The sequence below is a fragment of the Oncorhynchus nerka genome, linkage group LG13 (assembly GCF_034236695.1).
Source record: "Oncorhynchus nerka isolate Pitt River linkage group LG13, Oner_Uvic_2.0, whole genome shotgun sequence".
NCBI lineage: Eukaryota > Metazoa > Chordata > Actinopteri > Salmoniformes > Salmonidae > Oncorhynchus > Oncorhynchus nerka.
Window position 1 is genome coordinate 75,968,127 of NC_088408.1, and position 15,150 is coordinate 75,983,276.

At 46.1% G+C, this 15,150-nt stretch overlaps 1 protein-coding gene across 1 annotated transcript in view; it reads left to right on the top strand.

The window, feature by feature from the left end:
* LOC115140684 (serine incorporator 5-like) overlaps positions 1–14,333 on the top strand; it is a 62,713-nt gene extending 48,380 nt beyond the window's left edge. Inside the window, exons 5-12 of the mRNA XM_065026706.1 lie at positions 4,307–4,400; positions 9,025–9,236; positions 9,328–9,420; positions 9,829–9,955; positions 11,303–11,372; positions 11,507–11,543; positions 12,148–12,292; positions 13,852–14,333. Of these exons, the coding sequence (XP_064882778.1) occupies positions 4,307–4,400; positions 9,025–9,236; positions 9,328–9,420; positions 9,829–9,955; positions 11,303–11,372; positions 11,507–11,543; positions 12,148–12,292; positions 13,852–13,996 (923 nt within the window). The 3' untranslated portion in view covers positions 13,997–14,333. The remainder of the gene's footprint in view (positions 1–4,306; positions 4,401–9,024; positions 9,237–9,327; positions 9,421–9,828; positions 9,956–11,302; positions 11,373–11,506; positions 11,544–12,147; positions 12,293–13,851) is intronic.
* Positions 14,334–15,150: the final 817 nt, after the last annotated feature.

The window sequence follows — 15,150 nt, forward strand, 5'->3', positions numbered from 1 at the left end:
TGCCATTGACTACAGAATGACGAGCTGTACTCCGTTTTTGTTTTTCACTTTGTCATAGTTGTTTCTGGGGGGTATTTGGGGAGGGAAAGGTCGTTGCTTCCTGGTAGATGTTTATCCCCATGACTGTTAATAGTGTCTTGTTCTTCTGCTGTTCCAGCATTCAGATCTCCACAGACCGGTACGTTGCCTTGGGCCTGAAAGTGACTAATTTCCCCCTCTAGAATGGAGAAACTCTCTTCATTGAAGTAGGGTGACTCTGAGGGGGGAATGTATGTGGCACAGAGGAAGACGTTTTTGTCTGTCAAGATAGCCTCCTTGTTGATTTTTAACCATATAATGAATTCTCCTGTTTTGATCAATTCGATAGAATGAATTAGTTCAGATGTATACCATATTAGCATTTCCCCTGAGTCTCTGCCCTGTGTGATTCCTTTTCATTTAGTGGATGGTATGATTATCTCCCTATAACCTAGTGGACAGCCAGTGGATGGTATGATTATCTCCCTATAACCTAGTGGACAGCCAGTGGATGGTATGATTATCTCCCTATAACCTAGTGGACAGCCAGTGGATGGTATGATTATCTCCCTATAACCTAGTGGACAGCCAGTGGATGGTATGATTATCTCCCCATAACCTAGAGGACAGCCAGTGGAAACATCACCTCTGCACCATGTTTCCTGTAGTACTACAATATCAACGTCAATTTATTTCAGGAATTCTGGGTTTCTGCTCTTTAGTCCAAAAGCAGAGCACTTCGATCCTTGTAAATTCCAACATGCAACGTAAAAAGATTTCCTACCTTTTTTTTCTCCCTTTACCTTCAAAATGAGATAAACACTCACAATCCAACAATAACTATTAAAAGAAGATTTTTCAATTAAAGTAAACTGTTATTATGCAAATGTTATTTGTTTATAATTTAAGATTATAAACAAACAATTTGTGTCATGCGACTTGTGTGTGTATAGTGTGAGGATGGTGGAGTTATTGTGCTCATCTTACCATGACCCTCGGCCTATCACATGTGAGCATAGTAGACTCAGCATTTTTTTAATGCCACTCATTTGGTTGGTGGGGGCTGGGCCAGTTGCTCCTTTCACAACCTGTGCGTAGCTCTACCTGCTGAGCTGTGGCTCCTCCACGTGTGGGTCTGCGGTGGGGGGCAGGGGGGTGGGAGGCCTCGTCTGGGTGGCTCTGAAGCTGGGCTGGGGTGGTCTGTGCTGCGCTGGCTGTGGTGGGCATTGAGGTTAGTGGTGCTGTGGTCGTGGCTGGGGGTTCCAGGGTGCTGGTCCGGGGTGTTGTCTCGGTGATCTTGGCGGGGTGGAGATTGCTCCGCTGTTCCTGGCTGGAGAGGTCGGACTGCGGTTTAACGCGACGTCCTTGTACAAGTGAACATGGTCATAGAGACAGTCCAGATCGAGGGTGGGATGGTGGGCCAGGTGTACATTGGGTCGCAGGGCACAGTCCTGGGATAGGCTGGCGTTTATTCTTTGGATTGTGGCAGGGTGGAAGCCTTCCTCTATAGAAGGGTTGACACCACGATTCTTGAGTTGGGGAAGATTGCCGAGGCCTTCTCAATCACACCCCGTAGTGAAGTCGTCACCCTCTCCTGCTGAGCACGCAGGTCGTTGCTTCCGGTGTGTATGATTATGTGGCTTGGCGACCCGAGATGGGCCTTTCTCCTTTTGTGTCAAGGGAAAAGTTTATTCTCCTGAACAAACTTCCCATTTGAGGTCATCAACAGGACGATGTCAGCCAGTGTTTCTTCTGGACTGGAGGGGCAGAGGGGGGGCTGGTGGGTGTTGGAGCTGGGGTGTGGCTGGTCTGTGCCGGTGCTGCTGTCAGTGGGAGGCTGTTCTGTGGGTTGGGGAGGAGGGGTGCAGCAGGCAGGGCTGAGGAAGCCTGGCTGATTGAGCTGGGCTCCTCTGCTGTGTGAGGGCAGGTCATAGAGTGGTGATCTAGCTGCTCCTGCAGCCTGTCCTCTGTTCTCTTTCTCTCCTGCAGCTCCTCTCTTAGTGTGGTCAGATCGTTATTACTGTTCTGCCTGTCTTTTTGGAGCTCTCTCACCTCCTTTCTTAGATCAGCCAGCTCTCTCTTGAGTCCATCTCTCTCTTGCTGAACTTCTTTCAGCTGTGTTGCAAGGCTGCTGTCCTGCTCTGTCCTCACCTTGGTTAGGAGCTCCTCTAAGGTGTGGTTGTCTGGTTGCTGTTTGCTCACGCTCTCTCTCAGCAGGACCACCTCCCCCTCCAGTTTGGTGAACTCATCCCTCATGGCAGCCATGGTGGTGAGGAGGGCCTGAGCCTGCTCTGCACTGAGGGGGTCGCTCTCCTCCTGGGGCGTGTCCTCCACTATGGTGGGAAGAGAGGTGCTGGATGTGCCTTTTTGGGTGGGGAGAGTAGAGGTGAGGGTGGTGCTGGTGGAGTTTGTCTTGTGAGAGGGCATGTCACTGGTGGTGTCCTTCTCTCTCTCTGCTCTCTCCTTAATGGTCTGAAAGTCTGTTTCAAACAGCCTAATGTTACCTTGCACCATGACAGTCCCAGTCTTGTAGAGGTTGATTGTTATCATGGTGCTGTCAGGGTCATCTGTCTTTTTGACTTTCAGCTTCCACCCATTTCAGATTCCCTATTTCTTTATGGATGGGTAGTGAGAGCAGACTGCTGAGCGCCATGCATTTGGCTGGTCAGTGAGGAAGATGAGATTACTCAAGTCATCGTTTTTGTAGAGGTCTGCAAAAAGTGTTTCTGGCCTCCCCTTTAGTAGTTTCTGTTTAAAAGCTTTCCTCGTTGTGTCATTTTTGGCCTCTTTATGGTAGAGAATGGGTTCTGCGCTGAGGGGGAGTGGGGACATGGTGCCTGTGGGCTCTGCTACTACTGCTGCTGCGCTGTTCTGCCGCCCCGTTGCCATGGCAACCGATTTGTTCGTCTGCTGCTAGCTAGCGCTAATTTAGTTCAAAAACCAGCAAAAAGAGTGACAAATCCTCACACAAAAAAAACAGAAGATATGTTTAAAGTTAGTCCGTGCTCCATTTTGGTTTACTCACTCAGTTTGGTCGTTTGATGTAGTTGTATTAACTCCCCTTGCTAGGTTTTTTCTAGCTCGTTTCTTCTGGCTAGCTTGTTAGTCTGCTGGCTAGGTCTTTGTTGTGTAGCTAGCTAGAGACAAAACTTCTTAACTTGAAACGTGTTGATGAATCGATACAGGAGACAAGTTGAAACACTGGACAAGGTGGATCAGATATAGTAAAGACAGTTTATTTTATAGTGTAGAGATATCTGGCATAGCGTGCACGGACTTTCGTTCGTCCAGTCCTTAGGGAACCTTCAGACAAGAGCCCCGAATACATTGTGTGCAGTCATTTTATTCATGGGTATGACGTAGGTAGATTCTGGTAGATCTGGCCTCTGGTAGGTTGCTGGTAGTTGATTGGCAGTTCCCTCCAGACTGGTGTCGACGTCCCATTGGCAGTTTGGAAGAGTTCTTTGTCTTTGGAGTCCATCCCCAGGAGAGGGAATGAGTGTGTGTATGTGTCTTGGCAAGTTTGTGTGTCCTCGCAATGCGTGTGTGTATGTGTGTGCGTTCTTGTCTCGGCAAGTCAAGGCTGTGTCTCCTCGCAATGTGTGGGTGTATGTCTTATCTGTGTGTCCTCGGCAGTTAGTGTGTGTATGTGTGTGTGCTGTGTGTGTGGGTGTGGGAGCTATCCTGTATGGGACCTAACATGTTTTACTGTGAAAATACGTTGTCTCAGTTATAGCAATGTAATAGCAGTAAGCTGGTCATTTGCATAAGAAATAGCACTTCCTTACAAACGCAAAGTTACTATTCTATTACTGTTCTATTCTGAATGAATATAGTTGTTGTTCATCACTTCTTGTCTGGAATTCTTTTTCGATTAGAGTGTTTATCTCATTCTAAAAACAAAGAAATATGAAATATATCAGGAGCTCATGTTGAGCATCTCTCATCACCTCTGTCTCTCTCGTCTTTTCCTCTCTCCTCCTCTCTCTCTGTCTCTATCTTGTCTTTTCCTCTCTCTATCGCTCTCTGTCTCTATCTTGTCTTTTCCTCTCTCCTCCTCTCTCTCTGTCTCTCTCTTGTCTTTTCCTCTCTCCTCCTCTCTCTCTGTCTCTCTCTTGTCTTTTCCTCTCTCCTCCTCTCTCGCTTGTATTTTCGTCTCTCCTCTCTCTGTTTCTATCTTGTCTTTTTCTCTCTCCTCCTCTCTCTCTGTCTCTCTCTTCATTTCCTCTCTCCTCCTTTGTCTCTATCTTGTATTTTCCTCTCCCCTCCTCTCCCTGTCTCTCCTCAGTGTGGAGGTATGTTGGAGCCGGAGGAGGGTTCTTCTTCCTGCTGATCCAGCTCATGCTGCTGGTGGATTTTGCTCACAGATGGAACACTAACTGGTGAGAACAACAACAACACCAATACTTATAATAAAGCTCTCTTTGTCCTGCTGCTTTATTTTATGTCTTCAGCCAAAACAGTCACACATAAATACAGAATTACACCATTACATAGGATAGACACACATCCTCCAAGCCTAGAGTACTTCAGTATTTATGTTATATGGAAGGGAATAATGTGTAGGGTTGTTGAGAAGGGAGAGAGGAAGGTGGCACTTAAGGAGGGAGAAAGGAGGATGGATCCCTGTGCTGTGTTGAAGGAAGAAGGACTAGAAAGAGGGAGGAATTAACCTTATGTAGGATTGCTTATTTTGGAGATGGAAGAGTATGAAGGAGGGAGAGAGAGAGAGGAGGGGAGGATGCCAGGATGGACTCCTGTGTAATGTTATTTACACAGGTGAGAGAGCGAGCGAGAAACAGAGGGAGAGAGAGAAAAACAGGGAGAGAGAGAAACAGAGGGAGAGAGAGAGACATAAACAGGGGGAGATAGAGAAACAGGAAGAGAAAGAAACCCAGGAAAGAGAGAGAAACAAAGGGAGAGAGAGAGAAACAGAGGGAGATGGAGAGAGAGGAACCAAGGGAGAGAGAAACAGGGAGAAGGAGAGAGAGGAACCAAGGGAGCGAGAGAGAAACTGAGGGAGAGAGAGAGAGAAACAGAGTGAGATGGAGAGAGAGGAACCAAGGGAGAGAGAGAGAAACCGAGGGTTAGAGGAACAGAGGGAGAGAGAGAGAAACAGAGGGAGAGACAGAAACAGAGAGAGAGAGAGAAACAGAGGGAGAGAGAGAAACAGGGAGAGAGAGAAACAGGGAGAGAGAGAGAGAAACAGAGGGAGAGAGAGAGAGAAACAGAGAGAGAGAGAGATAAATGGAGGGAGAGAGAGAGAGAGAAACAGACGGAGATAGAGAGAGAGAAACAGGGCGAGAGAGCTATTGTGTCTTGTATACAGTACAAAGGAGGGTTTGGTCAGTGTCTTAAGTTGCAGACAGGATGCACATGACAACTGAGTGTATACCCACAGTTTCCTCTCCCCCTCTGAGACACACACACACTCACAATAGAAATGAGAGTGGCAGGGGACCACTTTAGAGTCTGTTTGTACATTTTCACTGACTGGGAATATAAGGCAAGAGGTCACTGCAATTCCCCTGCAGCTGTGTGACTGTGTGTGTGTGTGTCTGTGTATCTTAGTGCTGAGCGATTAGTGCTTTTTGAGGGCGGTTCGGTTTTAGTTAAATTATTTAAAAAATAGTCACGTTTTCGATTTCAGTTTCGATTCTTTGGGTTGAATGCTGTAACAACACAGAATAAAACTATTAATAAAATCCCATGATGGTCGTGACCGCTCATTACTGCTTATCGCTTATTAACCATCACTTATTCACTTTACATATTACATTTGTTTTATTTAAAGACTATTATTTTATTCCAAGTCATCTCATCTCTATAGGGCTGCTGCATATGCTGTCTGACAAAATCCCTATTTTATAGATCTTCAAAGTAAATAAGGCAGTCCTCTATGACTGCTGAGTACCAACTATCAATCACTTAGATCATGTCTTTTCAAGTGGAGATGCACAACATTACCAAAACCATGTGGACCCCAGCTCGTTGAACATCTCATTCCAATATCATGGGCATTAATATGGAGTTGGTCCCCCCTTTGCTGCTATAACAGCCTCCACTCTTCTGGGAAGGCTTCCCACTTAAATGTTGGAACATTGCTGCGGGGACTTGCTTCCATTCAGCCACAAGAGCATTAGTGAGGTCGGGCACTGATGTTGGGCGATCAGGCCTGGCTCGCAGTTGGCGTTCCAATTCATCCCAAAGGTGTTCGATGGGGTTGAGGTCAGGTCTCTGTGCAGGCCAGTCAAGTTCTTCCACACTGATCTTGACAAACCATTTCTGTATGGACCTCGCTTTGTGCACAGGGTATAGGGCCTTCCCTAAACCATTGCCACAAAGTTGGAAGCATTGGGGCAGGTAGTGTTCTCGGGGCAGGTAGTGGCATCCGCCAAAACCAGATTTGTCCGTCGGACTGCCTGATAGCGAAGTGTGATTCATCACGTTCATCACGCTCAAACGGCCGAATCTGCTAATTTTAAGGGGTGTCCACATACTTTTGTATATATATTGTACCTCACAAAGCAACGGCTGCTCTCTATATCCCCTCACGATTGAGTCTTCTTCTGCCTCTTCCGTAGCAGGCATAAAAGAAACACAGACCGGAAAAGTACATGTGCAATGGATTATGGTCATTGTAGTTAATTGCCACGTTTTATGAGCTAAACTTTGTCGAATATTTGCCTGTTGAAAACTACAACTCTACATTGCACAGTTCAGGCTGGCTCTGATTTATCTCTAAAGAAACTGAATGTGCACATTGAGCTCACAGAAAAAAACTGAAGCAAATGGAATTCAAGTAATTGAACCGACGGCGGTCAATTAGTTTAAAAAAATTTTAAAAAATACCTGAAATGTCAGTTAATCTATCAGTACTAGTGCATCTGTGTGTATTTGTGTGTTTGTGTCTGTGTGTCGATGGGGTTGGAGAGCTCTGAGTAAAAGTAATCTGGATGTGGAAGTTTTGCCAACAACCCTAAACCTGTCTTGTTTAGGGTTGTTGGCAAGCCTCAGGAATAAAATATAACTATATCCCCCTCTCTCTTCCTCCCATTCTTCCCTCCATCTCTCTTCCTCCTATCCATCTCTCTTCCTCCCGTTCTTCCCTCCACCTCTCTCTTCCTCCTATCCTTCCCTCCATTTCTCTTCCTCCCATTCTTCCATCCATCTCTCTCTTCCTCCCATCCTTCCCTCCATCTCTCTTCCTCCTATCCTTCCCTCCATCTCTCTCTTCCTCCCATCCTTCCCTCCATCTCTCTCTTCCTCCCATCCTTCCCTCCATCTCTCTCTTCCTCCTATCCTTCCCTCCATCTCTCTCTTCCTCCCATCCTTCCCTCCATCTCTCTCTTCCTCCTATCCTTCCCTCCATCTCGCTCTTCCTCCTATCCTTCCCTCCATCTCTCTCTTCCTCCCATCCTTCCCTCCATCTCTCTCTTCCTCCTATCCTTCCCTCCATCTCTCTCTTCATCCCATCCTTCCCTCCATCTCTCTCTTCCTCCTATCCTTCCCTCCATCTCTCTTCCTCCCATCCTTCTCTCCATCTCCCTCTTCCTTCTATTCTTCCCTCCATCTCTCTCTTCCTCCCATCCTTCTCTCCATCTCCCTATTCCTTCTATTCTTCCCTCCATCTCTCTCTTCCTCCTATCCATCTCTCTCTTCCTCCTATCCATTTCTCTCTTCCTCCTATTCTTCCCTCCATCCCTCTCTTCCTCCTATCCTTCCCTCATCCCTCTCTTCCTCCTATTCTTCCCTCCATCTCTCTCTTCCTCCTATTCTTCCCTCCATCTCTCTCTTCCTCCTATTCTTCCCTCCATCTCTCTCTTCCTCCTATTCTTCCCTCCATTTCTCTCTTCCTCCTATCCTTCCCTCCATCTCTCTCTTCCTCCTATTCTTCCCTCCATCGCTCTTTTCCTCCCATTCTTCCCTCCATCTCTCTCTTCCTCCTATGATTCCTTCCCTCCATCTCTCTCTTCCTCCTATCCTTCCTTCCCTCTATCTCTCTCTTCCTCCTATCCTTCCCTCCATCTCTCTCTTCCTCCCATCCAACTCTCTCTTCCTCCCATTCTTCCCTCCATCTCTCTTCCTCCTATCCTTCCCTCCATCTCTCTTCCTCCTATCCATCTCTCTTCCTCCCATTCTTCCCTCCATCTCTCTCTTCCTCCCGTTCTTCCCTCCACCTCTCTCTTCCTCCTATCCTTCCCTCCATCTCTCTTCCTCCCATTCTTCCCTCCATCTCTCTCTTCCTCCTATCCTTCCCTCCATCTCTCTTCCTCCTATCCTTCCCTCCATCTCTCTCTTCCTCCTATTCTTCCCTCCATTTCTCTCTTCCTCCTATCCTTCCCTCCATCTCGCTCTTCCTCCTATCCTTCCTTCCATCTCTCTCTTCCTCCTATCCTTCCCTCCATCTCTCTTCCTCCCATCCTTCTCTCCATCTCCCTCTTCCTTCTATTCTTCCCTCCATCTCTCTCTTCCTCCCATCCTTCTCTCCATCTCCCTCTTCCTTCTATTCTTCCCTCCATCTCTCTCTTCCTCCTATCCTTCCCTCCATCTCTCTCTTCCTCCTATCCATCTCTCTCTTCCTCCTATCCATTTCTCTCTTCCTCCTATTCTTCCCTCCATCCCTCTCTTCCTCCTATCCTTCCCTCCATCCCTCTCTTCCTCCTATTCTTCCCTCCATCTCTCTCTTCCTCCTATTCTTCCCTCCATCTCTCTCTTCCTCCTATTCTTCCCTCCATTTCTCTCTTCCTCCTATCCTTCCCTCCATCTCTCTCTTCCTCCTATTCTTCCCTCCATCGCTCTCTTCCTCCCATCCTTCCCTCCATCTCTCTCTTCCTCCTATTTTCCCTCATCTCTCTCTTCCTCCTATTTTCCCTCCATCTCTCTCTTCCTCCCATCCTTCCCTCATCTCTCTCTTCCTCCTATTCTTCCCTCCATCTCTCTCTTCCTCCCATCCATCTCTCTTCCTCCCATCCTTCCCTCCATCTCTCTTCCTCCCATCCTTAGGAGTTCAGGTGTGAACGACAACCGTCTGTGGTATGGAGCACTGGCCATGGTCACCTTGGTGCTGTTCAGTATGGCAGTAGGAGCTGTGGTGTTCATGGCTCTGTTCTACACACACTCTCAGGCTTGTCTGCTCAACAAGGTGTTCCTGGGGGTCAACAGCAGCCTCTGTCTCATAGTCACCCTGCTGGCTATATCGCCCTTCATACAGAGACGTTAGTATAGGCTATACACACACTGGAACACACACACACACACACACACACACACACACACACTTTAACAGTCCTTCTGTTCTCCCTCCAGTCCAGCCTAAGTCAGGCCTGCTCCAGCCAGGAGTGATCAGTGTGTACGTCATGTACCTCACCTTCTCAGCCTTCTCCAGCAAGCCCAAAGAGAGTAAGTAGACTGGAGGCTCAGCCATGGAGCTCCAGTGTTTCAATCTGATTGACCTATTAACAGGTTTTATGTGTTTGCATGTTGTTAAATTTCACTTAAAATTCAAAAGGCACTTGCACATCTTTCTTGCAGGTGCATAGTAACAATTGAATAACATGAAAGTAAAGAGAAACCCTTTAAAGTATCACTTTTCTTTATTAAACTTACGAATCGGCCTCAAGGCCTTCATTAGAGCTTTTTGTTAAATTGTACTTAAAATGCCTCCATTTAAACTGTGTTCTGGTCCGATGTGCCCTTGCAGCTCTCCAGTACTAACAAACTTAAATATTATCCTCCTCTTTTTCCTGTTTTCTCTCATTCTTCCTCCTCTCCTTTTCTCTCCCTCTCTCTCTCTCTGTTTCTGTTTAGTGTTGGAGGTTAATGGGGTGAATACGACAGTTTGTGTGTTTCCCTTCAACTCTGGATCAGAGAGCGACAAGAGGATTGTATCAATAGTGGGAACTGTCATCATGTTCGGCTGTGTGCTCTACTCCTGGTAAGACACACACAGTTATGTTATGGCCTGGTACTGACCCTGATACTGAGCCTGGTACTGACCCTGAGCCTGGTACTGACCCTGGGCCTGTTACTGAGCCTGGTACTTGCCCTGGGCCTGTTACTGGGCCTGGTACTGACCCTGGGCCTGTTACTGAGCCTGGTACTGGGCCTGGTACTGACCCTGGGCCTGGTACTGAGCCTGGTACTGACCCTGGGCCTGTTACTGAGCCGGGTACTGGGCCTGGTACTGGTACTGAGCCTGGTACTGACCCTGGGCCAGGTACTGAGCCTGGTACTGAGCCTGGTACTGAGCCTGGTACTGAGCCTGGGCCTGACCCTGAGCCTGGTACTGACCCTGAGCCTGGAACTGACCCTGGTACTGACCCTGGGCCAGGTACTGAGCCTGGTACTGAGCCTGGTACTGACCCTGAGCCTGGTACTGAGCCTGGTAGTGACACTGAGCCTGGGCCTGAGCCTGAGCTTGGTACTGACCCTGGTACTGACCCTGGGCCAGGTACTGAGCCTGGTACTGACACTGAGCCTGGGCCTGACCCTGAGCCTGGTACTGACCCTGAGCCTGGAACTGACCCTGGTACTGACCCTGGGCCAGGTACTGAGCCTGGTACTGAGCCTGGTACTGACCCTGGTAGTGTCACTGAGCCTGGGCCTGAGCCTGGTACTGACCCTGAGCCTGGAACTGAGCCTGGTACTAACCCTGGGCCTGAGAGAACAAACAGATAAGGATGCTCAACCTCTGTGACTCCTGATCCCAGCTTGGGGGATATAATGAGGGCTTAGAGCTTGAGTCTTTGGAGAATGTTTCTGTCTACCCTTGTGTGCACACTGTCTGTGATAAACCTTAAACATACCGCTGTGGTTCCCCTTATCTTTTGAATTCAGCATTTCCACACCTGAACAACCTAAAATTCCCAACGACACACACGTGTTGCTGTCACCTATCCTGTGTTTTTAGATCAGTGCAGAGAGGATAGGGGCTGTGCTCTTTAGACTATTAGAATGCTTCCAGGTTAGAGATCTGTAGCTGCAGTGAGGTCATGTCTTATTGGCTTGAGCAGATGTGAAAGTGTTTTTGATTGGCTGGTGCTGTTCAGAGGGTGTGTGTGATTGGCTGGATCTGTAGTGCCTGTCCACATGTGTTTCACATTAAGCTCAGACATATCTCCTGTGGTCGTCTCTGTAAAAGACTTGAGCTATTCTCAACCACAAATTACTGGGAAAATGTCTTCTGTCATTCCTGTGCGTGTGTTTCAAGTTTTATTAGTCATATGTAGTGGTATACACAGTTCTACGGAATACTTACTGGTGTGTGTGTTTGTGTGTGTAGTTTGACGTCCACCACCAGACGAAGCTCTGCAGCACTGCGTGTGTGTAGGAACAGCATGCCTGAGACTGAGGTAAGAAGACCTACTCTCTCTCTCTCTCACACACACACAAGCTTAGTGTGTGTACGTGTGTGTTTAGTGAAATGGGGATGTATAGTTGATTGGTTGGTACATTCCTGTTGTACTAACTCCCCTCTCTTCTTCAGAGAGCTCGCTGCTGTTTCTGCTTTGGAGATGACACAGGTAAATACCCACATATTCTCTCTCCCTCCCACTGTTCTCTTTCTATCATCTCCCTACTGCAACACCAGCAGAAAGAGGCAGTGTTCTTGTATGTTCTCTCATACACATATTAACAGTAAAGATGCAGGAACAGCATTGGTCAGTAACCAGAGATGATGTCAGTGTTACCAGGAGGGGACTATGGTGGTGTGGAGCTAGACCAATCAGATGGTAGCAGTAGACCTGAGAGAAGGCTGCATCTGCCTTCTGGTGGAAGATAGCAGCACTGCAGCCAGGGAAAGAACAGCACGTCATTTCATTTAGGAATTTATTACACAGAGGAAACATATTTTAAATAAGCAGATGTACAGTTTAGAACATTACAATGAATTAAGAAAACAGGAGCCCTTCTCAGGAAACCTACTGATTTTCAGGGAGTTTCCTGTCCGGAAAAGGGGAGGGAGAGACATATTGTATAGACCAGGAAAATGGAAAGAAATCAGGAATATTAAATGGTGAGAGTGTTATTGGGTAGAAAATGTTCTGTCCATCATACATGTATATGTTGCTGCGATGATGTAAGGTTGTAATAATGTTGCTGTGATGTTGTGGTTGTGTTGTCCAGATGACTATGATGAGGAGAAGACTGGAGGAGGCCAAAATGTTCTGTATGATGAGAGAGGGGGAACCATCTACAGCTACACCTACTTCCACTTTGTCTTCTGCCTGGGTTCAATGTATGTCATGATGACAGTCACCAACTGGTTCCAGTAAGTAGAAGAGTTACTGGGGAAACTTTACACTAGGTTCCAGTAAGTAGAAGAGTTACTGGGGAAACGTTACACTAGGTTCCAGTAAGTAGAAGAGTTACTGGGGAAACTTTACACTAGGTTCCAGTAAGTAGAAGAGTTACTGGGGAAACTAACTTGGTTCCAGTTAGGAGAGTTGCTGTTATAAATGTAACTTGTAGTAGAGTTACTGGGGAAACTTTACACCAGGTTCCAGTAAGTAGAAGAGTTACTGGGGAAACTTTACACTAGGTTCCAGTATGTAGAAGAGTTACTGGGGAAACTAACTTGGTTCCAGTAAGTAGGAGAGTTTCTGTTATAAATGTAACTTGTAGTAGAGTTACTGGGGAAACTTTAACTAGGTTCCAGTAAGTAGGAGAGTTGCTGTGATAAATGTAACTTGTAGTAGAGTTACTGGGGAAACTTTACACCAGGTTCCAGTAAGTAGGAGAGTTACTGGGAAAACTTTACACTAGGTTCCAGTAAGTAGGAGAGTTACTGTGATAAATGTAACTTGTAGTAGAGTTACTGGGGAAACTTTACACCAGGTTCCAGTAAGTAGGAGAGTTACTGGGAAAACTTTACACTAGGTTCCAGTAAGTAGGAGAGTTACTGTGATAAATGTAACTTGTAGTAGAGTTACTGGGGAAACTTTACACCAGGTTCCAGTAAGTAGGAGAGTTACTGGGAAAACTTTACACTAGGTTCCAGTAAGTAGAAGAGTTACTGGGGAAACTAACTTGGTTCCAGTTAGGAGAGTTGCTGTTATAAATGTAACTTGTAGTAGAGTTACTGGGGAAACTTTACACCAGGTTCCAGTAAGTAGAAGAGTTACTGGGGAAACTTTACACTAGGTTCCAGTAAGTATAAGAGTTACTGGGGAAACTAACTTGGTTCCAGTTAGGAGAGTTGCTGTTATAAATGTAACTTGTAGTAGAGTTACTGGGGAAACTAACTTGGTTCCAGTAAGTAGGAGAGTTGCTGTTATAAATGTAACTTGTAGTAGAGTTACTGGGGAAACTTTAACTAGGTTCCAGTAAGTAGGAGATTTGCTGTGATAAATGTAACTTGTAGTAGAGTTACTGGGGAAACTTTACACCAGGTTCCAGTAAGTAGGAGAGTTACTGGGAAAACTGTACACTAGGTTCCAGTAAGTAGGAGAGTTACTGTGATAAATGTAACTTGTAGTAGAGTTACTGGGGAAACTTTACACCAGGTTCCAGTAAGTAGGAGAGTTACTGGGAAAACTGTACACTAGGTTCCAGTAAGTAGGAGAGTTACTGTGATAAATGTAACTTGTAGTAGAGTTACTGGGGAAACTTTACACCAGGTTCCAGTAAGTAGGAGAGTTACTGGGAAAACTTTACACTAGGTTCCAGTAAGTAGGAGAGTTACTGTGATAAATGTAACTTGTAGTAACTTTAACTAGGTTCCAGTTATTCGGAGAGTTACTAGGGAAACTTTATCTAGCTTGTGTCTCTGTAGTTATTCATTTAAGTTCAGCATAACACTAAGAGTGTGATATGTTTGTTTTCCTGTAGCTATGACAACCATAAGATAGATAAGCTGCTGGATGGCAGCTGGTCGGTGTTCTGGATCAAGATGGCGTCGTGCTGGGTGTGTCTCATCCTCTACATCTGGACCCTGGTCGCACCCATGGTCTGCCCCAAACGCTTCGAGGCCTAACACACACACACACACTGAAACACAGCCCAACACTACCTTCAGCTTTCTACATGGGGTTTTTGTGTTGTTTTTAATGTCCTTTTTCCCCTACTTTACATGGTTAAGCTATTGTTTCCTTGAAGGCAGTTGCTGTCTTTTCATTTTTTTACTACCTTTGATACATGGAGTATTCTGTTACATGCAGGGACTCTTCAGGGTGTCTAAAACAATGGGCTGGACCAAAATACATAGTCATTTATGTGGGACCACATGATCATAGTGGTGCCCTGATTCTGTTATGGGATGCCCCGCACCCTTGAGCACCAATGTCAATTAAACCCTTTTACATGTTTGCTTACATTTGTGATTTTTATGTGTGCGAAGCATCTGTTTTCCCATGATGGACCCAGACCTCCATATTGTTCTGTTATTCCCATAAAGAGAAGTTCCATTTCTCAGGCTCACATATAAGCTGGAAGTGTCTTGCTTGCTATTGCGCCCTTTTGTAGAAGACGTTTTCTATGCAATGAATCCAAATGTTTTGATTTGCCTGTCTTCACATGGTCATTTGAATCATTTTAAATTATGAGTAGATATGATGGATTGTGTCCACACTCCTTTTGAGACATTTGTACACAACACTTTTTTGTAGTGTTGTTTTCCAAATAGGCCTGTGTGACTAGCAGAGTGCTGCCTGGCTGGTAGAGGACTGCCCTGGGACCAGACTCACTAATGGAGGGAGGGAGGCGATCATGGAGGCAAGGTCAACAGTTTGATTTCAAACATTTGCCAAAGGTAGATCTCAGAAACAAAGAATTGACACGCTAAAGTTCTTCACTACCACAAACCTCTGATCCTTGGTTAGCTCTCTGTTGAAGGGTCACTTTCAGAGACTTTTTCAGGACTGTAAACAGAAGGGGATAGGGTTCAAAACGGACCGGGACCTTAGTGTGTAGTGTAGGTTACTTAACACTGGTTGTTACTGACTGAACAAACCCAGATCAAGACTTGACAGGGAGCAAAAAAAACTTTCTCCAGAAATCCAAATGATTCTGTTGTCATACTTACAACCCTACAGTATATAACCCTTTTGATACTATTATATGTACACTCGTTTAATATGATATTTGAAGAAAAACTGGAAAAATGTTCTATTTAAGATGAAGTCTTTCTCC